General features: G+C 33.1%; 2 protein-coding genes across 3 annotated transcripts in view; one reads left to right on the top strand and one right to left on the bottom strand.

Annotated features, from left to right (window-relative positions):
* SRSF11 (serine and arginine rich splicing factor 11) overlaps positions 1 to 7475 on the bottom strand; it is a 41103-nt gene extending 33628 nt beyond the window's left edge. The window contains exon 1 of one of the 2 annotated variants that reach the window (XM_079129057.1): positions 7349 to 7475. The gene's annotated coding sequence lies outside the window, so the exon portion shown is untranslated. The remainder of the gene's footprint in view (positions 1 to 7348) is intronic. The other variant, XM_079129056.1, reaches the window with a different exon arrangement.
* A 6-nt stretch (positions 7476 to 7481) lies between these two features.
* LRRC40 (leucine rich repeat containing 40) overlaps positions 7482 to 23383 on the top strand; it is a 54601-nt gene continuing 38699 nt past the window's right edge. Inside the window, 6 exon segments of the mRNA XM_079129014.1 lie at positions 7482 to 7740; positions 16574 to 16755; positions 17834 to 17907; positions 20238 to 20280; positions 20283 to 20334; positions 20337 to 20368. Of these exon segments, the coding sequence (XP_078985140.1) occupies positions 7590 to 7740; positions 16574 to 16755; positions 17834 to 17907; positions 20238 to 20280; positions 20283 to 20334; positions 20337 to 20368 (534 nt within the window). The 5' untranslated portion in view covers positions 7482 to 7589.

The following is a 23383-nucleotide window of genomic DNA, read 5'->3' as shown; positions in this document are numbered from 1 at the left end:
AAAAAAGCATTATTGAGCACCATCATGTGCTGAAAACTTTACAAATGCTTCAAACAATGATGTGCTCAGTCTTGTAAGGCAGGTAGCTTATTACTATGGTATATATAGGGTATACAGCAAAGGCTGGGTAAATTTACTGTTAACTGTAAGATTTAAGGGGAAATTTGTATGAGGTAAAAATCTCAAAGTGGGGACAATAGTTATTCAGAGCAACAGGGAAAACCCAGGAAATAAATTACTATTTATAAACCTGTAAATGTGAAAAACTCATCTATAGATCTACTTTATTTTCTCTTACTAATTTATAAATTGCACAATTATATTTCTGTTCTAATTCTATAAATTTAGGTAATTCTATAAACATTATCTGTTTTAAAATAAAAGTTATAAATCCCATGCTCCCTTTTCTTCTTCTCCATCTAAATGGAGAAGCTAAAGGATAAATCAGTACTAGGGGACTAATAGATGGGCAGACACATGGACATGGACAGATATACACATACACCAGGACATAAGAAAAAGCCTACCTAAGTTCATTTCTGAATACTTAGCAGGGATTCTGTCTGTATACTTTTAAAATGATATAACACCTTGAAATTATAAGCAAAAATCTGTATGGTCATTTGTCACAGCCTTATTTTCATGATTAACAGAGGAAAAAAGTAGAAGTCTAACCATTAAGTACTGTTTCCAACATTCATATGCACAGTATTCTCAGCTACACTTAGAGCTTGGGAAAAAAAAAAAAATCACAGTTGGTTTATCTGTACAGATTAGTTTTCTTTTTTGGATTGAGTAGGGTCAACAGAAACATTTGGCTGGGGAACACTGATTACTCAGTACAATTTTTAAGTTATGTAAGATTCTTTTGGAACTTCAATTGAGCAAAGGCCATTTGAGGGAATGTTTCACAATTAAAAAAAAAAAAAAATCCCGTAGGGGGTAGTTCTAGAATTATATGTATTTTTAAGTAAATAGTTTCAAGAATTTTAATATTAGCTTTCCTTAATCAAGGAATGAGACATTTGCATCATTTGACCTTTAACTTCTTTTTTCTAAGCTGTAAACTTAACATTTTCTTCATGAAGAAAAAAATATTTTTAAACACCTAACAAAACTGAAAAAAATGAAAGTGTACTAACTTAGTAATAAGACTGAATTACATTAACTGAATGCTTTGAAAATGGTCTTTAATCCTCATAACACTTAAAAGGTGCCAGAGTGATTACTAACACAGGCCCCAGGGTCAAACTAAAGGGTTTCCACTACCAATTAAAATAATTGGTACTTTGTACTTCAATTTCCTTTTCCAAGTTATGGGGAATAAGCAACTGACTTAATATATAAAGCAAGTAACAGAGGGGCAGGCAGGTATTTAAAAAACCAAACCAAAACAAAACAAAAAAACAAACTAGGTATCTCACTTCAAAGCCTATTATTTCCACTATGCTGTTTTGTATCCTACTACCATTTGTCATAATAATTCTAGAAAAAAATTAAACTTGTGAAATGGGAAGGAATAATAATTAGTTTTGGGTTCTCAATTATCTGACAAAAACCTCTCGTTTTGAAAAATGAATGGCTATCTTCAAGTAGTCTCCATTTTATACCATCATTCTTTTTCTAGGCTAGTACCTCAGGGTATTCTGACTTCTTGATCACATGAAAAATATGAATCAGAAGAGTTAGTTTACATAGCATACTTTCTTATTTTAAATTCATATTTTTAACAAAGCACATTAAAATCATATTGTAAACTAATGTTAAATATTGAAAATTTAAACTATATGAAGGTTAAAAAAAGCAGTCCTCTATTTTAACCACCCCTATTCCCATTCCACTCCCCATCTATGTTCTGAACTACCATAGTAAGTACTAACTCTAATTAACCAGGTGATCTCCATTACTTTTATGTGAAAAACAGAGACAATGATAAAGCTTTAAGTTTAGCTTTAAGATTAGAAATGCTATAGGGATGAAGAAGAGTGCCCAGCACATGGGTATTCTACAAATGTTATATAACCTTAGAGAAAAGTCAATTTCAAACTCTACATTTCTTCAACTTTTCAGTGGATGAATTCAACAGTAACTCTGGAACAGCCACGTTTATTAAACAGCATTACTGTCAAAATTAAATTGACATGAAAATACTTTATAAACTGTTAAGTGATAGGAAAGATGTGAATTATAATATCAGATGTACTTTCTCCTTTAAGAGGCTGCTGCAGTACAAATCTGACAATGTAAATAGGTTCCACATTTTCATAATCATTTTGACTCTAAGGCAGCATATTACCAATTGCATGCATAGGCAGATAATAGCTAAACAAAACATTTCTTTTCTTAATAAACTGCAAATGTTTCTATGGAAAATTCTTTTTAGGAAGGCTTCAATTACTTTTCTATATTTTTAGAGTAAATATCCTTACTTCTAAATGACACAAACACCTGCACATTTCCTTCAATAATATTAATCATACTGTGGCATGGATCAGAACAAACATTCAAATAACAAAAGCACAAATTAAAAACAACCAACAAAGCTAAATATTGCTAAGTATCTGAAATAATCTGAACTAAAAATTAATGATAAAGCATAAGTAGTTTTTAAAGGCCATTAGGCTTTTTCACTCAGCCATCCATTCACTTGAAACTATGAACTGTCCTTAATTTCAAGCCACAGTTAGCTCATGTTAAAGTCTAAACCACTTGAAGACATTTGTCATAGTTATTTTGAGAGAGAGAAGAGATGGTAGAGAGGTAATATTCTAGGCAATGAGTTAAAAAGAAAAGCAAAATGGTCAGCACCTTACGATGGGAATATAAACAAAACTATACTAATGGTAGATATGCTTTGTGATAAACAAAAAATAGGTACTTTTAGAATGATGAAAAGCAAGGCTGGGCTCATATATTTGCCTAGTAGGCATCAAATATGTATCAGCTTTTTCATCACTGTGACCAAAATACCCAGCAAGAAGAACTTAGAGGAGGGAAGATTTCTTTTGACTAAAAGTTCCAGAGGGTTAGTCTGTTGTTGATCAAGTTCATTTCTCTGGGCCCAACAAGAGGCAGAACATCAAGGCGGAAGGGCATGGTGAAGGAACACTGGTTCACAGGAAGGTTATAAATCTCATAATCTAATATTTCACTTGTGAATATTCTTGCATTAATATACGAGCTTTGTGGGGGACACTTCATATCCAAACCATAATAAGCAGACAATAAGGATGAAGCCTCAAAGACCATATTATATCTTAGTGAAAATACAAGGGAGCTTTGTTCATGTGGAACAATATTTGAATTGAATAAAACTGTTTGCAGGGAGTGATAGCCAAATCTTAAAGACAGTAGATTTGAGGCTAGTGATTTAGTTAAGTGGTACTAGAGTGCTTTTTTAGCAAGTGTGAGGCCTGGGTTTGATCCTAAACACCACATAAAAATAAGGTATTGTGGTCCATCTACAACTAAAAAAAAAATATTAAAAAAATACTTTATAAAGAGGGGTGGGAGGGGTGGGGGGAAGGGAAAAAATAACAGAATGAATCAAACAACATTACTCGATGTAAATTTATGATTACACAAATGGTATGCCTTTACGCCACGTACAGAGAAACAACATGTATCCCATTTGTTTACAATAAAAAAAAAAAATTAAAAAAAAAATACTTTAAGTTGTGCAACATATTAATCTTAGGAAAAAGAGGAGGGATACTGTAATAGTTATTAAACATTAGAAATAATAAGGAATAATGAACATTTTCAGGTGATTTTTAGAAAAACTAATAAATTTCAACACCATTGCACTTTTTTTAAATGACATTAAAAAGAATAGTTTATCAACATCTTTTTTTCATTTTTCTTCAGTAGAAAGAAAATAAACAAAAATAACAAAAACTAAAAGCATTTAGGATATATCTTTTTTACTAGCATCTCCACGTTTTTTTCAAAATGCTGACAGTAATAAAGTCTTTATTTTCCTAACGCTGGGGGACTAAAATTCTTTTATACTGAAAGTAGAGAGGAATATAAGACCAAATATTAGAATCAAATGTTAACCTCTTAGAGCAGGCAACCTGCTTCATGATTCAAAAGTATGAAGAAAAGCAGTGGGAAAACACAAAGAATATACAAATGTACAATCCTAAAGAAAATGCACTTTCTCCACTAAGAAAATAATTATTCCACTCACCTCCTAATAACAATAATAGAATCAATTCAGAGTCACGTTTGAAAAACTAATGAAAATACAAAATATGTACTGCCTTAATGAAATATTTACTGACCACTTTTTCCAAAACTGGTACTTAAACACCTAAAGGGAAAACAATATGAAATTACAAATTAGTATTTTAACAGAACTAAAATGTTGTCTCAATAACTTTTATATAAGATAACAAGCTCTCATAGATAAGGCAATATTTTGAAAGGTAAACATAATACTGCTTCGAACAGGCAAAATGTTGTTACTTACATGAAAAGAAACTTCCGAGAAATGTTTGCAAAGCAAATTTGCTTTACTCGATTCTAGTTTCTAAACAAATGTGCTTAGAAAACATGCACAAATTAACCTCATCTTCCCTTAGCAGACATTTTAGACTTGTTTCAGTAAGTCCACCTTATCAATTGTACCTTTCACCTTTGGGAGAAAAAAAAATCGAATACATAGCAATGTTTTAGAGTAATACAGCCACATCTGAAAATACCTTAATAAATTTTAATGTAGAGACAAGCTGCTCTATCTTGACTTGATGTCTTATTTTTCATTATAAAACAGAATAGAGTTCTTTGGGTCATATGATGTTAGGCTTAACATATTTTGGTTTCTTCATTGTTTTCAGTTACCAAAGAAGCTGAAAGAGTGAAACTTTATAGTACTTAAATAAAATGAACATAATAAATTGTAGCTAGATAATTCTGCTACTAAAGGTAGGTATGAAGTAGTCTCCAGTCTGGACACAGGAGATAATCCTTTCATATTATTTTAATAATATATATAAAGGCCATTTAAAAACAAACAATTTCACTTACAGACCTGGGTTGAAAAGGGTTAGGATTTTGTTTGTTTTTAATGCACTTTTAAATAATACAATAATATAAAGAACTAATTCCCATTAATATAACCATATAAGATTATAACTACTTTCATAAAGAAGTTTAATTCAAGTGGATTGGCTTTCAGTATCCATCAATTTGAGGTAAACATGTAATTTTCCCAAATGCAGGAGGTAATAATTTTTACTTCCTCAATCCACACTTCCAGTACACATATATGCTAGTAAAATTCTTTAGGTATATCAGTTTCATCTGTTGAGTTTACAAGTATATGGCCAGTTGGGTTTTCCAGAATTACTTTATCATTAAATAGGATACACTTCTTATACAAAATGAAACAATATTTTAACATAGTGTCATTAAACAATTATGAAATACCGAACTTCCAGTAGCAGCACAATGAATTAAAGAATTACACCTTGCTATTATTTAAGAGTTAAACTAAACAAGAATCTGTTGTAGGAAGAGGAATAGCTACTGTAAAATCTTATAGCAATTTATTCTCAAGGTAGAGTGTTACATCCTAGAAGAGAGAACAAGGTTGTTCTCAAATTTACGTTAAAGCAATTGAAGTGGGTTAGGGATGTGGCTCAATGGTAGAGCACTTGCCTAACATGCACAAGATCCTGGGTTCGATCTCCAGCACCACAAAAGCAACAACAACAACAAAATAATTGAAGTATCCCTTAAAATGATTCCATAATAAAAGCAAATTGGAAATTATGAAAAGCCACGAGGCAAGTCATAGTTGGAGAAAGGTCTAGGTTTGAATGCCTGGTCATGCCACTTATAGAAACTTCTGATCTTAGGCAAGATTCCTAACTCCGGTTAACCTCAATTTCTTCATCTGCAAAACTGATCACTGTATCAAATAAGAAGAAAAGGAACATGTGTTTAAAACCAAATCTTATATGTAGCAAGGACATAGGCTAGGTAAAACTGCATAATGCAGAATTTGTCAAAGGGATGTCATTTTACTTTTAAATTAACACTACTCATCCACAGATTTCCTGGCAGTTAGAAGGATATCTTCTAGTCTGCTTTTAAGACAAAATCACTTCAGAAAAAGAAAGTCTAGCACTCACAACAGTACTATGCAAGATGAGTTCTTAATAAATACTTGGTGAATGACTCAATGAACTGAACATTTCAGACATAAACTATAACTTTCCAGGAAACACTTACTGGACAACATTTTCAAATTTTATTCTGATCTCAAGTCACTTCCCTCAACCAAGGATTTAAACTTTTACTGTCCTCAAATTATTTCCAAAACTTTATATGGTAGAAATTGTTATTCCTAAAGTAATGCAAAAGAATGAGCTTCAAAAGCTGTCAAATAAAACTGCTTAAGTTACCCGGTATGAAATGAAACTGACTGAATTTGACACTGGGAACAAAATCCTTCCTACTAAGAAAGGAAGCTGAAGGGCTGAGATACCCCCACCCCAACCCCACTCGTCCCACACGTAGGCTCCAAAGATGATGGATACAGAAGCGAAGATTGCCCATCCAAATTTAAAACAGGCTTCCCGCCTTTTGTCCCCCTTTGCCTCCTCTTCTGGTCAATTAATTCTAAATCTGGGTATCACCTGCATTTGTCTCTATAAATTGTAACTGCTTTTGTGGGATGGAGGGGGAGAAGCAATCTTGCTTGTTTCTCCCGGGTTTGATCAAAATACCTAACGTTCATTTTTCCCTTTTCCATCTTTTGTCTATTTCTTATGCGGGGGACCAAGCCGGCCAGCCAGGATCCACTCGGGATCCTGAGCTCCCCTGCCAGCAACAGTAAGCAGCTGGGATCTGAACTTGCACTTCCGGGGCTCCAAAGTCCGGGCAGTTTGTGGTACACTAAAGCTTGTACCACACTTGTCTCCTTTACCGTCCACTTAAATTGACCTGTAGAGAGAACATTATTCTAAATTTTAAACTTTTTTCTTCTCTTTTTCTAGGTTGCCAACCCTTTCATTTCACATTACCTCCGATGTTTGGTTATTTCAGTGCAACAACTGATGCACTAGTTCCAGGAATCAAGAGTGAAGGCATTTTTATTCGATGGAGGTCTGGTGCCTCTACCCCAAGCAACAGACAGATTGGGGTCCAAAGAGGCTGCAGACCGCGCCCAAGTCTCAAATTTTAGTTAAGGCCCACATTCAGACTAGGAGAGCGAAGAAGAAAGGGTTATCCTTCCCAACCCCGTCGCCACGGCGGAAGCATACAGAAGGCTGGAATCGCAGTAGCAGAGCAAACAATAAACCCGAAAGCCCCTCGTAAGCCCGTTAAACGCACTTACAGGAGCGAAGTAATTCCAGGACGCTAGGCTGGCACCGGCAACGGAAGGGGCTGCTCTGTCCTCCAGCCCCGGGAGCTGGCGGTGACGACATCTGCGCCGCGCCGCACAGAGCGAAAGGCCCAGCGAGAAGCCACGAACTCCGCGCACAGTGTGCGCGTTTGCGGAAGGGGCGGGGCGGCCTGGCGGCGCCACATTTAAGCGTCACGGGCGGGGCTCCTGCTCCGAGATCTAGGGTTTGAACATGTCGCGCTTGCAGCGAGTACCCGGGCGGGATCCGCGAGCTGGTTTCAGAGCTGAGGGGAGAGACTGCACTACCTCTGTACCCCAGGGGCTGTTAAAGGCGGCGAGGAAGAGCGGACAGTTAAACTTATCGGGTAGGAACCTCAGTGAAGGTAAGACTCGGAGGTACTATCAGTTTGTACCATGCGATCAGAAAGCCCTTGCCATGGGCAGCCTCCTTTTCCTCAAGCCTGGCTTTGCCTGGTAGCCAGGATCCCTATGCGCTAATCCAGGCACTGTTACATTTCGACTCACATGGCTTTCTGGTCTCCTTACTTCTCTGGCTCTAGCAGTCTCTGTTGGAGGGACACTTCTGGAACTATGGCCAAAATTTAAACCGGGCACTTTCTGGGACTCCGGCATAATAAAGAATAGGCAACGTAATATGAGAGTAAACTACCTATCAGATATTGGGAAAATACTTTCTTTGATTCTCATTTTTTTCCTTTAATTTGTTCTTTAAGGAAATTTATCGACACTAAAATTCTGTATTTTATCTGCTCCTTTGTGAGCCTTGAGTGAATGTCACTGTTTCCTGCAAGACCCTCTTCTGTTTGCAGCTGGGTAGAGCCCTAATGACCAGTAATAATGAGCATGTTTTCTAAATTGAGGATCAGAATAAACACCCCACAAAGTGTATGAATATGAGGCCATTCTGGAAAACCCGATAAAGACAAACACGAATCTGGATACCACGAATGAAAGGCCAGATGCTCTTGGAGTGGCCTACGTGTGGGGATGAGAGAGCAATCAGGGAGAGGTGGAGAAATAAAGCATTCTCCCTGTAATGTTTACCTCTACTTGTATTCGGGTTTTCACACTGCAATTAAAACCTCCCATTTTCCTTTTAATGATTGTTTACTTTTTGAGCCGTGAATAAAGTAAACCAGGCAAACAAATACTTGCTGAATAAATGAAAGGGTATATGGCATAAAATCTCAGCTTATCTAGAAGGATTTTTTATAGATGGGGGCATAAGCACTTTGAAAGTACAAGATGTACACTCTAACCCAGTCACTCTTCCTCCCTTTACTCCTTTCCCCATGTATATCAGCTTTTCCCAAAGTTGAATATTTTCCTTTGTGCCTTCATAGGACTCTCTTACTTCCTTTTAGATTTTGCTCAGAGCTCACACTTCCCAGAGGCCCTTCCAAACTACCCTAAGTACCACTGGTAACACACTCTTATCTCACCTTTTTAATTTTTTAAATGGAATTACTGTAAGGACTTATATCATTTGTTTATTGCCTACCTTGCTCATCAAATAGACTGCTAATTCCACAAGGTCAGGTAGCTTCATTTTGTTCTTTGTTGTATCCCAAAATAGTGTTTGCTGTATTGCAGGTTCTTATTAAATATATCTGTGGAAGCAATAAGTAAATGAGTGAATAGTCTCCCATGCTAAGTGATGTTTTGGAATGTATTTATTGACTAGATCCATGTGGTTTAGTCTGTTGAACTTTTAGGTTGAAAATGAATTTTGATTCAGGTTCATGATGTGGATCAGGACTCTTTAAGTTATTGTATGAACAGAACCTGACACAATAACTGGCATGTTCAGTGAGTTAATATATAATATTTCATAAGTTGAAAAAGGTATAAATAGGAAAGACTCATGGTCTTTGTAGCTTATATATGAAAAAGGAATTCCTGTTACCATTATATAGAAGGTCTTTCCCTAACTGACTTTAGACTTTAGCTTCATGTCTTATCACTCAATCTTTATTACTCAAATCACTATAATTCTGAATTATTTGTATTCCTTTTGGGTGCAGTCCTCTTTATCTCCATTTCTTAGCTCATATCACATGGAGGTGCTCACTCTGTTCCTTAGTTTTTCATTTATAATGAAATAATAAGACCTACTAAGGTTTATATAAGATAACATAAATAAAACGCCTGCTTTGTAAAAATAAAATTGACCATATCTGTTATCGTGGTGATGGCCTGATATCCTGGGTCTCTCGTTTTAAACCTCACTCTTTTAGTGTTATTACCAAGAGTTACCTTCCCAAAACAGATTTTATTGTATCACAAAACATTTTAATAACATCTCATAGCTCACAAGATGCAATATGATGTTTTTAGCATAAAATGCGAAAGACTTTCAGAATCTTGCCCCCAACCATCTACTTTGTGGCTTCCCATCTGTCTTTTCAGCATCTTATTCTTTAACAAAAGCAACAACAAAGCATTGCATTTTTCCCAAACAGCTATACTTGCACGTTCTTTGAGAACCATTTTAGGTTTATAGCAAATGGAGCATGTTGTCCATTGTGTTTTCATTTACTTTGTCTCCCCCACTTACATTTTCCCCTTTTATTAACATCCTGCATTACATATGGAATACATTTTTAATAATCTATGAATCAATAATAATATTAACTGTTAGTGTTGTATCATTTTATGGGATTTGACAAATGCATATCATGTATTTACCATTATACTGCCATGCAGAATAGTTTAATTGCCACAAAATCCCCTGTGCTATACACATTTATTCCTTTCCCACCTTCCCCCAATAAATAAAAATGAAGCTTATGTTAAAAGACTTTTGAGAATAGGAATTATTTGAAGGAATCATTAATTTTTTTTCTTTACTACCTAGCCCAATATCTGGAAGAAACATAAATAGTAGATAAATAACATACTATTTAAATGCATATCATACATAACACTTTCATGTTATATTTCATAGGAAATATCTTGTGTATATATATATGTGGAAAGCAATCTGAAAGAAGACATGTTTCAAAGTATCTTTTGAATATAATTCATAATTCAAAGTAATAATATTTGGGGGCAAAAATAATGAGATTTATTTTTGGTATTGCTAGTGATTGAATTCAGGGGTGCTTAACTACTGAGCAACATCCTCAGGTCTTTTTATTTTTCATTTTGAAACACCTTGCTAAGTTGCTGAGACTGGCCTCAAAATTGCAATCATCCTGCCTCAATTTCTGGAATTGCTGGGATTACAGGCATGTGCCACCAGGCCCATCATGAGAAGACTTTGAAAAATATTTTTTAAAAGTACAGCAGTGTGCAGACTGGTAAAAGGGAAAAGTTAGTATAAGTTTACTGGAAAAAAAATCACCATCTGCATTTAATTTGGTTATGTCAAAGAACATTTCTGAAACTTCTGTCCCAAATTTAAACAACATAGACTTTAAGAACCATAACCAATGGGCTACTGGCTACTTCTATTACTTAGCAGAAAAAAGTGACAAAAAGACAAATAAAAGGCAAGCATGCACAACATGAAGAAAACTAATAACCCGATTAAAACTTGGGCCAAAGATCTGAATGGACACCTAACCAAAGAAGATATATAGATATAAGATATATAAATGGCAGATGAGCTTATAAAGAGATGCTCAACTTCATTCATCAATAGAAAACAGCATATAACATAGCACGTGTACTAAAATGACTAAGATCCAAAAACCTGATAATACCAAATGCTGGCAAGGATATGAAGTGAAAGGAACTTTTATTCATTTGCTTGTGGAAAGATAAATGGTAGTGTCACTTTCTAAGACAGTCTTATAATATCTTATAAGGCTAACCATAGTTTTAGCATATGACCCAGTGATCATGCTCCTAAATTTTTACCTAAATTGAGTTGAACACTTACATCCCTACAGAAACCTAAACATGAATGCTTATAACTGATTTATTCATAATTGCCCCAAATTGAAAAAAATGAGATATCTTTCAAAAGGTGAGTGAATAAACAAAATAGTGCATCCATACAATGGAATATTATTTGGTAATAAAAAGAAATGAGCTATCAAGTCATCAGAAGATCTGGAAAAGCATATTACTTAGGGGGCAATACATATTATAGGAAAGAAGCCAATCTATAAAGGCTAGATACTGATATGACTTGAATTATAAGAAATTCTAGAAAGGGTGAACTCAGAAACAGTAAAATAGTGGTGGTGATGGCTGTTTTTATGAGCAGCAACAGAATATATTGTGACTTTGTTTCAATATAAATGTTGCAGCTCTTTTTTCACTGAACGAGATAAAATGAGAACCAAGTTATCAAGAAAATGTGGGTTGTTGCTTTCCAGTTGCATAATCACAGCAGAACGATAGTTTAGAAATCTTTTTAGGTGCTTCATCTAACACTAAGGAAAATTAAAATGTGCCACAGTTTGGGAAAAAAGAATACTGCAAATTCTAATGAAAACTATACTTGAACTGAAAGGAAAATTGGTAGGCAGATAAATTGTTACAACAATTTTACTTTGGAAACCATATTATTTGAAAGGGAAATATTGGTGTATGGCTTTTCTTCCTTAAGAGAACAGAGGATTAGTTTTCACTTGTATAATTAACTAGGTCTAGGGATCCTAAGTTTCAAAAACCACACTGTTTTAGGGCAATGAGAATTTGTTATTCAGTATGTACAGTTAGTACAGATAATATAAGCCATTTCTTTAGGCTTTCAGTAACCACCTTATATTTATATCAACCGTGCTCTACATTACTATTTAGCTTGAGTCTGAGTTTTAGCTTCTGCTTACTTAATGGAACTCATTGTGATATTCTAAATAGCTAATAAAAAAACAACTGACCAAAATATCCAAAATATTTACAGAACAATAATTTTAGGAAAAAAACTGTGTCCAGGTGAGGAGGTTATCAAAAAAGAGCAAATTCCTATACATTTCTTAATAATGAAAACAAGAAAAAAGTGCGTATGTATTCAGAAGCTGAAGGAGAACATTTAATTTATACCAAAATACAAGGAAAAGGAGACAAGGAACTGGATAGTTAATTTAATTCCCATTTCTGTTTCTTGATCCCTTAACACAGTTGTTCTGAACTTTAGTGTCTCACCTCTTCAGTTGTTTATCTCCAGTTTTCAGTGCCAAACATTGTGCAATAAATTAGTCCAAACTTAAACTTATCTCTCTATTGTCAGTCTTGCTCACTTGAATTTTAATGTTATTTTAAGTAGATGGGAAACAGGGAGTTAGATAACAAATGAATTGCTGAGACTGTTTTGACTCACTATTTTCTTGCCTCAGCTTCCCAAGCTGCTGGGATTACAGGCATGCACCCACTGCACATGGTTAGTAATACACTTTTGAATGAGGAATGAATCACAGAAAAAATCAGGGAAGACATAAAAATTCTTAGAAACAAATGAAAATAGAGATACAACATAACAAAATAGAAAAGTATGAAGGCAGTTCTAGGAGGTGCGTTTATAGCATTGACTTACTACATAGATACCAATGTAGGACTGATTTAGCATATGCAAATCAATAAGTATAACTCACCACATACATAGAGTTAAGAACAAGAATCACGTGACTGTTTCATTAGGTGCAGAAAAAGCATTCAACATTCATGTTTAAAATGCTGAAGAAACTAGGGATAGAAGGAATTTACCTCCATTGTAAAGGCTCTGTACAACGAACCCAAGCCATCATCATACTGAATGGAGAAAAACTGAAAAGTTTTTCCTCTACAAACAGGAATGAGACAGTAATGCCCATTCCCATCATTGCTATTGAACATGGTCCTTTAAAATCCTAGCCAGAGCAACCAGGCAGGAGAATGAAATTAAAGGAAAACAAATAGGAAAGGAAGTCAAATTATCTATTAGCTCATGATATGATCCTTTATCTAGAAGACTCAAAAAATTCCACCAGACTTTAGAACTGATAAAAAAATCAAAGTAGCATTTTACAAAACAGTATACAAAAAATCAATCACAGTGATTGAATCACAGTGATTCTTTATTTCATTCTTCTTTATGGCTCTTCTATCCTTTGCTGGTAGTGGATGGAAATGGAGAACATCATGCTAAGTGAAATAAGCTGAACCCCTCAGAAGTCAAGGGTCAAGTATTTTTTCTCATATGTGGAAGCTAGACCAAAATAAAGGGGGAGGCTCTCATGAGAATAAAAGAGGGTATCAGTGGAGTAGATAAAGGAGATTGATCAGTCAGGAGGAGGGACAGGGAAAAGGAGGAACAGCAAAATGAAACTGACCTAACTATTCTTTGTATATATTGAATATACCAGAGTGAGTTGAACCTTTATGTATATGTATAATGCCCTTTCAAAAAAAACTAAAATAGAAGACTAATAGAATAGAGGAAAGAGAATGAGAGAGTGAGGGGGCTAAAGGGAAAGTACTAGAGACTGAATTGGATTAAATTATATCCCATGCTTGTATGATTATGTAAAAATGAATCCCAATATTATGTATTACTATACTACACTAATACATTTTTTATAAAAATAATGAACATTTCCCTCTTCTTGAAAAGTTCCCTTATGGCCCTTCATCAGCCCATCCCGTTTGCTCCACAGAACTGTTGATATGCTTTTTGTCAATGAAAATTAATTTTGCCACCTCTTAGCATTTCTTGTAAATGGAATCGTACAATTGGAATTTTTGTACGTTTGTTTAAGGCTTCTTTTACTTAGGATAATTGTTTTCGAACTTCTTCCATGTTTATATCAGTAGTTTCTATTGTTGAACAATAGTCCATTGTGTACATATAATTCAGTAGACCTGTATTATTTCTGTGGAGTTGTATGCCTGAGAATAGAATTGCTGGATAATAGTAATAAGTGTATATTTAATTTTATAAAAGCTCACTGAACTGTTTTTTACTAGACTTGAGAGATCCAGTTGCTCCACACCATTACTAGCACTTTGTATTGTCTTTTTAATATTAAGCATTCTTGTTTCTGTGTTTGAGTATCTTCTTGAAATTTTAATTTGTATTTTCTTAATAATTAATGATGAACATTATCATTCCACTGCTTCTTAGTCATTTGTGTATCCTTGGTTAAGTTCAGATTTTCTTTTTTTTAGCAGGGTGTTTGTCTTCTTGTTGAGTTGCAAGACTCTGTATTGAATACAAATCCAAGTACTTAGATATCTATCTATACCAATATCTATCTAATGTTTTCTCTCAGTCTATGGCTTGCCTAATATTCTTAATGGTATCTTTAGGAAAAATAAACTTTTAATTTTGATAAAATCTAATTTATATTTTTTCCTCTTATTATTTGTGTTTTCCCATACTATGAATTTTTTCATACTATGTGACTTGATTATAGCCTTTTAGTCAAATACATAGGTGTCTCCATTTTTTTCTTTTATAAAATGAATTTATTTTTAACTAGTACACAAAAACTTAGAAACTATACATACTAGCCAGATGTGGTGGTGCACATCTATAATTCCAGTGACTTGGGAGGCTGAGGCACGAGAATCTCAAGTTTGAGCCAGCCTCAGCAATTTAGTGAGGCCCTCTGAAACATAGTGAGATTATCTCAAAATAGGAAAAAAGGGCTGTGGATGTGGCTCACTGGTTAATCATCCCTGGGTTCAATCCTTGGTTTAAAAAAAAAAAAAAGAGAGAAAGAAATTGTATATACTAATGGGCAGTATGATAATGTCAGTAAGTCCATGTATTATCTGTGATCTGTGTTTCTCATTCATATAGAATCATCTATACCTATGTATCAAAATAATAGTATTGACAAATTTTATGATGCTTTTGTTCTCAATGCAGTTGGAAATAGTAAAGATTTGTTGTTTTATTTTGCTTTTAAAATAATCATTCATCCACAAACAGAAACACAAGTGAATTTATATACTATATTGTTCACATTTGCTGAAGAAGAGTATAGAAGCAGAGAATACTTAATCTGAGAGAAGGGGTAAGAGAGGGATCTTATAATTTATTCTAGTGTGAATGTAGATACCTCATTTTTGAGTGAGTGTTAAGTCTTATGTATCTCTGGGATTTTGCCTTGCTCCTGTAACACCATCGTATCAGATTAATCCTCTGAATTATACTTCATTGTTTTAAACTTGAAACTGTAATTGCACCTTTCTTGTTAATCTCTAATAATTTTTATCATCAGTTAAAGCAGGGTATAATCAGAGAATGCCTTGAATAATATTAGCTCAAAGTTCTCCATCATTATGTATATAGTCCTACTTTTGTTAAGGAATGAAGAACTCTCTTTAAAATTGGTTATATCACTATAACGTTAGTTATAGTCTTATTTGCTGTGTTATAGGAATTTTCATTTGTTGCAATAGAATAACAATTTTGTGTGGTGGGGTAAGAAACATAATTTTATATCTAGCAAAACAAAGGTGTTGGCAGAGTCAGGTATTCCTCCCAACTACTATTGGAAAAGGTACAACAGTCCTGCTAAGGTTAAAATCACATCTAATACTAGCTATGGAACCCTGAGTAAATTGTACATTCTCTCTCAGCCCCATTTTTCTCATCTATAAAATGGGAATGGTAATATCACCTACCTCAGAGTTGTGACCAGGTGTTTTGTTTGTTTTGTGGTTCTGGGTTCAAACCCAGGGCCTCATATGTGATGATACATAATGCTTTGCCAGTAAACTACACCCCTAACCCTGTGTCAAGGTTTAAATGCATTGATTTACTAGAAGATTGCTGTATTTGTGTTAGCTATTATTATTATTATTACTACTTGTACTACTACTACTAGCCCTTTCTGAGACTTGGCATACACCTTTGTTACAAAAGTTATGATATTACAAATTATAAGTGATTGATAATTTGTAAATATAAATGCTGATTTCCTTTCCAAGTCTTCTCTGTAATTATGTTAGCACAATAGTAGAGTACATTATTTATTTTGTACATTTACCAAAAAGTGTTATACAGAGTATACCTAGTATATAAGTGAATAAAATGTAAAGTGAGATCTAATGTATAAAGTATATATTAATCTGTTTTTTAATGAAATCAACTTTTGCTGTAGCTATAACTTATTGCTATTTGACTTATTGGAAAATTTTTATTTCTGAAATTTTTAGTACATAAACTGAATAGTTATTATCAAAGTATATCACTTAATATCCATTTCTTCTTTAATTTTTTAAAATTTTTTTCCCTTGTGGTGTTGGAAATAGTGCCTCAGTGTGTTTGGAGAATAAATGTGGATATCCCTGAAGAAGCTAATCAGAATCTTTCCTTCAGTTCTACTGAACGATGGTGGGAGCAGACAGATTTGACTAAACTAATCATATCAAACAATAAACTTCAATCACTGACAGATGATCTTCGACTCTTACCTGCATTGACTGTTCTTGATGTAAGTTGAATATAATTATGTATTGTTGGTTGAAGAGACTCCAAAGCTAAATTTAGGCTTTGGTAAGCAGAAAGCTCTTCATGTTAAGTTGATACAGATAAAGGAAAAATAACAAATTATTTTGTCATGCATTGTATAATGGTTAAGAGTGTAAAACTTCAGATTCTAATTCTGACTCTTACAGCTGGTGACTTTTGGAAAGTTACCTCTTTGTGCCTTAGTTTCCACATTTATCCATGAGAAAAGATACTACTATCTATTTTTAATTCTTAGAATTCTCTTTGTTTAATGCATACAATCAGTATTTAACTAATTGTTGCTTCCACTCATCTGTTTTCTTATTATTTTATCATCACTGTTACTCTAGATATTAAAGCAGGTATAGCACTTAAGTTTTTTTTGTAATTTGCCTTCAGCCTTACTCACTTAAACTATTGAACTTAAATTTTTGTGATTTTTATTAAGGTATTCTGTTTTTAGATTCTAGTCACTGTGTCATGGTAAAGTCAAGCATGAGTAGTTATTTCAGAATATATAAACTTCTGGTTTACATAGCAACATTAGAAGTCCTCTAATTCATGTGTGAAAAAAATTGAATGTTAATAGAGAAATTCCTAGAGAAGGTTTTTTTTTAATGTGTTTGTGAAGTGATTGAATTGGCCTACTCTCAGATTCTTTCTCCCTTGAAACAGCGTGTTTCTGTGAGAACATGAGGGAAGTTCTTCTCTCCCTTGTCATGTAATTTTTGTATATGTTGTTGTAAATAATTCCTTCAGAGGGCTGTTGGGTTTCTAACTCCTTCACCTCTACATGACATTGAAACTTCACTCTCTGATGTGAAGCTTTTGTTTTATTTTGGTAAAATTTAAAATTAATAACTTACTACTTCATGATTTCTGAATAGTAGTTGTGTCAATTTTAAACCCCTTTTCCTCTTCTACACTCAGAATAAATCACAAATAGTTCTATATATGTTATTGAATTAGAAGAACGGGATTATTAGTGAATAATTTTGTACAATGCGAGGCTCATGTATTGTAAGACTAAGAATATTGATTTTGCCTTTTAATAATTTTAGATACATGATAATCAGCTGACAGCACTTCCTTCTGCTATAAAAGACCTTGAAAATCTTCAGAAGCTTAATGTCAGGTAAAATTAAGCTTATTTATTTCTAAAATTGCAATTATAATGGTATAGGTTAGTATTCTTTAAAATTATTTTCTAACATTAGAAAATACCATAGGGCTGGGGCATAGCTCTGTGATAGAACATGTGCCTAGCATCCATGATGCCCTATGTTCAGTCCCTAGCACCAAAAAAAAAAAAAAAATCTTTGTGTTATCTGAGAAAGTAGTTGATGGCATGCATGAGACCCTGGCTTCAAATCCCCAAGTACAAAAAAAGAAAAAGAAAAGAAAAGAAAGTAGTTGAATAAGAATTTTAACTTTTAATTCTTTATTAGTTGTCCTTTTTAAAGAGATGGGTTCTGTTACATTCCTCAGGCAGTCCCTGAACAGCTGTGCTCAAGCAATTCTCCTGCCTTAGCTTCCCATATAGCTGGGACAGGCTTTTTATATTTGGCTTTAGAATTGCCTATATGTTTTTTGTTTGTTTGTTTGTTTTTAGTTTTACAGACTGCATTTTGATTCGTTGTTTTCTGGTTTTATGAATTTAAGGTCAGTTGATTTTCTTAAAAAATGTTTTTGATTGCTTACCTAGCATGTGCAAGGCCCTGGATTCAATCCCCATTACAAAAAAAAAAAAAAAAAAAGAAAGAAAGTGTTGGTTTTATGTTTGTGAGATAATATAGAAAGGTTCTTATTTTAGAAAGCCTCTTTCATGACATATCAAGTTTTAAATTACCTTGATATTCTAAAATATCAAGGTGGTAAACAATAAGGAAGAACTGTTAATTCTTTCATTAATGCTGAAGAATTTCATGGTTGTTTTGTGTGTGTGTGGTGCTTGAGGTCAAATTCACACGTGCCTCACACGTGCTTAAAAGGTTTTCTACCACTGTGCTAAGCCCCTAGTCCCTCAGGGTTTTTTAATATTAGCAGTTATTAAATTTTTCCAAGGATCCCTTGTGTTCTATGCATGTTTCTGGTACTATCATTGGTAGGTACATAGGAGGCTAGGTGATTGAGACTCTAAATGTTTGCTCCCAATAAACACCCAGATTTATAGGAAAAAATATCTTTGTTCTACCTATGTTGTATAGACACAGATTTAGAGAAAGAAGTTAGGGGAGATTTCATTTAAAAAAGAAACAAAAGGTTCTGAAAAGCATAGTTTGAAAAACTGGTTATAAAACAGATGTGGTTACAAATCTGTTTAACACAGTATAGTCAGTTCTGTTTTCTAGTGGTAAGTTAACTGGTTTGAGGGAAACAGTCCCTAAAATAACAGTCCTCGTTTGGTGAAAAACTTAAAATTACCATAAATCAGCAAAAGTATCTATCTGAAAAGGTACTAATTGTTTAGATCTGCATCAAAGGTTCTTCCTCTTATAAGTCAAAGTTATAGATAGGGCCTATGAGGACAAGAATGAAGAGTATTGAGAGGAAAAGGGGGAATAAGCATGGAGGGAGTGTGGTTTAGCTTTAGATTCCAAAACTTAAGTGTATGAATCTCAGGATGAAGGAATTATATAGCTAGAATTACATAGTTCCCATCTCATTCTCTATCAATATACCCAGACTTCAGCTACATAATCTAGAATAATAACTGACTTTTAACAGTCTTATTGGTTCTTATTTTAGAAAACCTCTTTTGGCTTTTTTGTTGTAGCTAGTTTTATTTAATGTAGTTTAGGGTTATTAGCACCTCATATTTCCAGTTGCCCCTGTTAATGCTGAAGTAACTATGTCATGATAACAGAGTATAATTCATAAGTGAATAATGAATGTGATAAATTTGGGAATCTCTTCATTTATCTCTTAATTATTAGGGAGCATATAATCCTCAGTGATGTGGGATCTTCTAAGTCAATAAACTGAGTATCTCTAGAGAATTTTGCAACTATAAAGTTTAAACCAAATTGACGTGTCAGTCCTTCAACAGAAATAGGTATTTTTGTCTTGAATGCTAAGTTTACAACCTTACCTCCATATAAATATGACTCTATTGTAGGGTGTATGTAAACTTACACAAGTCAGTTACAGTATAAAAAATTAAGAGTACAATAAGTCCTTTCATGATACATGTAAAATTAAGTTGACTATAAGCAAGAACTTAGAAGTTCACTAATTACATTTAGTTAGAAACTTTATTTTTTCAAAATTCTAATTTGGTTACTTTAGATTACTGTTATTTAATGAGTATATATATTTGGAATGTGAATTTTTGTAAGTACTTAAATTAATAACCATATCTTATTTTCATAACAGGTTCATGTAGTTGGTTGGCAAAAATATCTTTGATAATATCTATTGTGTTGTTTACTAAATTATTCAGCATTTATTTTTATCAATCAATAGCCATAACAAACTGAAAATGCTCCCTGAAGAAATTGCATTATCTAAAAAAACCTGAAGGGCCTGTACCTCCAGCATAATGAGTTAACTTGCATACCAGAGGATTTGAACAACTTTCCAATTTAGAAGATTTAGTAGTTGTGATTTTCTAATTTTGTATTATTGTGGCTGCTGGGATTTTTCATCAGGCTGAGAAATGGATATATGATTGAAATTGTGGACATGGACAGCGATTTGTGAATAGATTATCAGAAATTGTGCATTTCAATTAATTGCTAAATCAATAATTATAAACTTGTTTTTTTCCTATGTTATAATCAACTTCAAGTTATAATTCAGTAATAGACTTTGGACAAAAGCAAAGAAGATGAATATTGTTCCGAGACTTTTATAGCTTAGAAGAAAGTTGTCTTTAGCATATACCAATTCTCTTCTATCCCGCCACTGTTTTTTGTTTTTTGTTACCTGTGGCCCAGCCCTATGAATATTCAGATAATCCCTTCAAAGACTTACCTTACTTCTGTTTCAAAATGGCCATATTCCTAATAAAACTTTTATTCCATGTTTTACTTATCTTTAATAGAAATAATGATAAAGCAATACAAATAATATTTTAATCATTAATAATAAAAATAATAAGAACTTTACTTTGTGCTTACATATAGCAGGAGGTAAACAGTTTCTTTCTCTTAATATATTAAGAAACTGTGTCTTATAGAAAAGAGGAAAATTGTCAAAAGTCATGCACCTGATAAGTAACAAAATGAGGATTTGGACACCAAGTTAGTTTGACTCCAAAGTGGATTTCTTTTTCTCTACTTTACCACCAAAGGAATAAGACTCTAAAATATTCCATCTTAAAGACTTTAGTCACATTAAATGAGAGATTCTGATATGTATTCTAAACAGTTATTTCATATTGCATTTTGGTATTTTTCCCTTTTACATGTTTTTGACAGCTCATTTATGTCATGTTAACCTTAAATTTAATTTCTCACTAAGGGAAAATTACTCCTTTTACCTCTATTTATTTCTGTAAGTACAAACCTCCTTGATACTCTCCTTAATTGCTCTAGTGTTTGAAATAAAATATATACATGTCCAAGCTATTCTTTCAGTGTTTTTTTGTTGTTCAGTCTGGTTCAGATTGGAAATTAGGTTAGGAAAGAAAAAGGCATATTAGATACAATGATTGGCAGAGCAGGGAACCATCAGATTTTATTACAAATTTTCAAATTGTGTAAATATTACAAGTAGTTGATATTTAAAAAACATACAGTCAGAGTTAAAAGCTGACAAGAAACCTTATAATAAATGAAGCTTCCTAGTTTCACTTTATGGATTCTCAGAGTCATTTGCATAATTAAAGGTTGTTTCCTTGATAATTATGTTCTTAAGGAATTTAGTATCAAATAAATCATAAAACGGAAAACTATATTAAAAACATTAAAATGATAAATACCTGTGATCATTTATTACTAATATTAACGTTATGTAGAAATGCTTAGCCAGTAGCACTAAATAAAGTGTTGAAGTAGTAATATAGATTAATGTATATATCACATACTTAGGCTTTAAATCTTACTAACTATAATAATTCAGTATTTAACTTATTAGTAATGCTTTTTTAATTTAGAAGGAATGGAATAACTTGGCATAAATATGAATTAGTTTTATATGTGGCATAGCGTTATGTTTTATATTTTGCTACAGTAATTAAATATTTAATTTATTAGCAGTCCCTTTTAGAATTTAGAAGGGATTTTATTAGAATGATTGGGGGTACTTTAAAATGCTTTGAGAATTTCTTAATTAATTTCTTGTCAGCAACTATTTTAAGTTTTTCATATTGGAATAGTTTTAGATTTATAAAATAGTTGTAAATATATGCCCTTCATCCAGCTTCTCCTAATGTTAACATTTGTATAGTTATGAAACATTTGTAAAAACTCAGAGAAATTCATATTTGGCACAGAACTAACTAAAGTATAGATTTTATTCATTATTTTCCCATTTTCTCTTTACTTCTTCTTTTGTTGTTGTTCTAAGTTCAATTCGGATACCATACTATTTAATTTCTGAAACTTTCGATAATATATAATATTTATTTATTAGCAAGCAATTTCTTGATTCTTAGTTTGTAGAATTAGAGTTATAGATTGTATTGTTATGTATTGTAGATTATTATAGTGTTATGAGAATAGTATATTTTTAAAAAATGAGCTGATTCAGCTTTTACCTTTTTCTATCTTCTCATATATCAGAGTTACAGAATCAGTAATATTAGACTAATTGAAAATCTTCATAGTTATTTTAAGTCACTTTTTTCTTATTCAGTTTTACCAATGGCCCTACCTAACATTTTGCTGATAGTAAATGGAACACTTTATAATTCAAGTGTTAAAAGAATTACCTGATTCTTAATATTGTCTTTTGAAGGATGTTTCAAAAAAAAAAAAAAAAGAAAGAAAGAAAGTTATCTCCTGTTTAAAGAAAAAACAAACTTCAAAATTTAAGGAAACATTGAGGTAGAGAGATAAATTAAGCTAGCTTGAATGTGTCAAAAGTAAAGAGAAGACTTCTAATCTTAGCCAATGTCAACTTGCTGAAGTCAACAGAACCAAGTGAATATATTTTCCTCAAAACTTGAAAGGACCAGCTGGGTGCAATGGTGCACACCTGTAATCCTAGTGACTCAGGAGGCTGAGGCAGGAGGATCAGGAGTTAAAAGCCAGCCTTAGCAAAAGCAGGTGCTAAGCAGCTCAGTGAGACCCTGTCTTTAAATACAATACAACATAGGGCTGGGAATGTGATTAACTACAATACAACATAGGACTGGGAATATGACTCAGAGGTCAGGCACCCCTGAGTTCAGTCCCCAGTACCACCCCCCAAAAATTTGAAATAACCACTTTTTTCATTTTTTCACTTTGTATTTCTTTCTTTCAGGAATTTTTCTATCTTGCAAAGATGTCTTTCATTTCTTATTATGGGTTACTAATAACGTGCCCAGTTCATCATGGGTATTCAGTCAAATAGATTTATGCATTGTAAACATAATGTATGATATACTATGACTTAACTAATAACCTTTATGTAAATATTTTTTAAGTAAGAATTCATTCTAGGGGGAAGTGCTGGGGAAGGAT

Source organism: Sciurus vulgaris (assembly GCF_902686455.1).
Source record: "Sciurus vulgaris genome assembly, chromosome: 1".
Taxonomy (NCBI): Eukaryota; Metazoa; Chordata; class Mammalia; order Rodentia; family Sciuridae; genus Sciurus; species Sciurus vulgaris.
The sequence above is the reverse complement of the archived record's forward strand: the minus strand, read 5'-3'. Positions and strand labels throughout refer to the sequence as shown.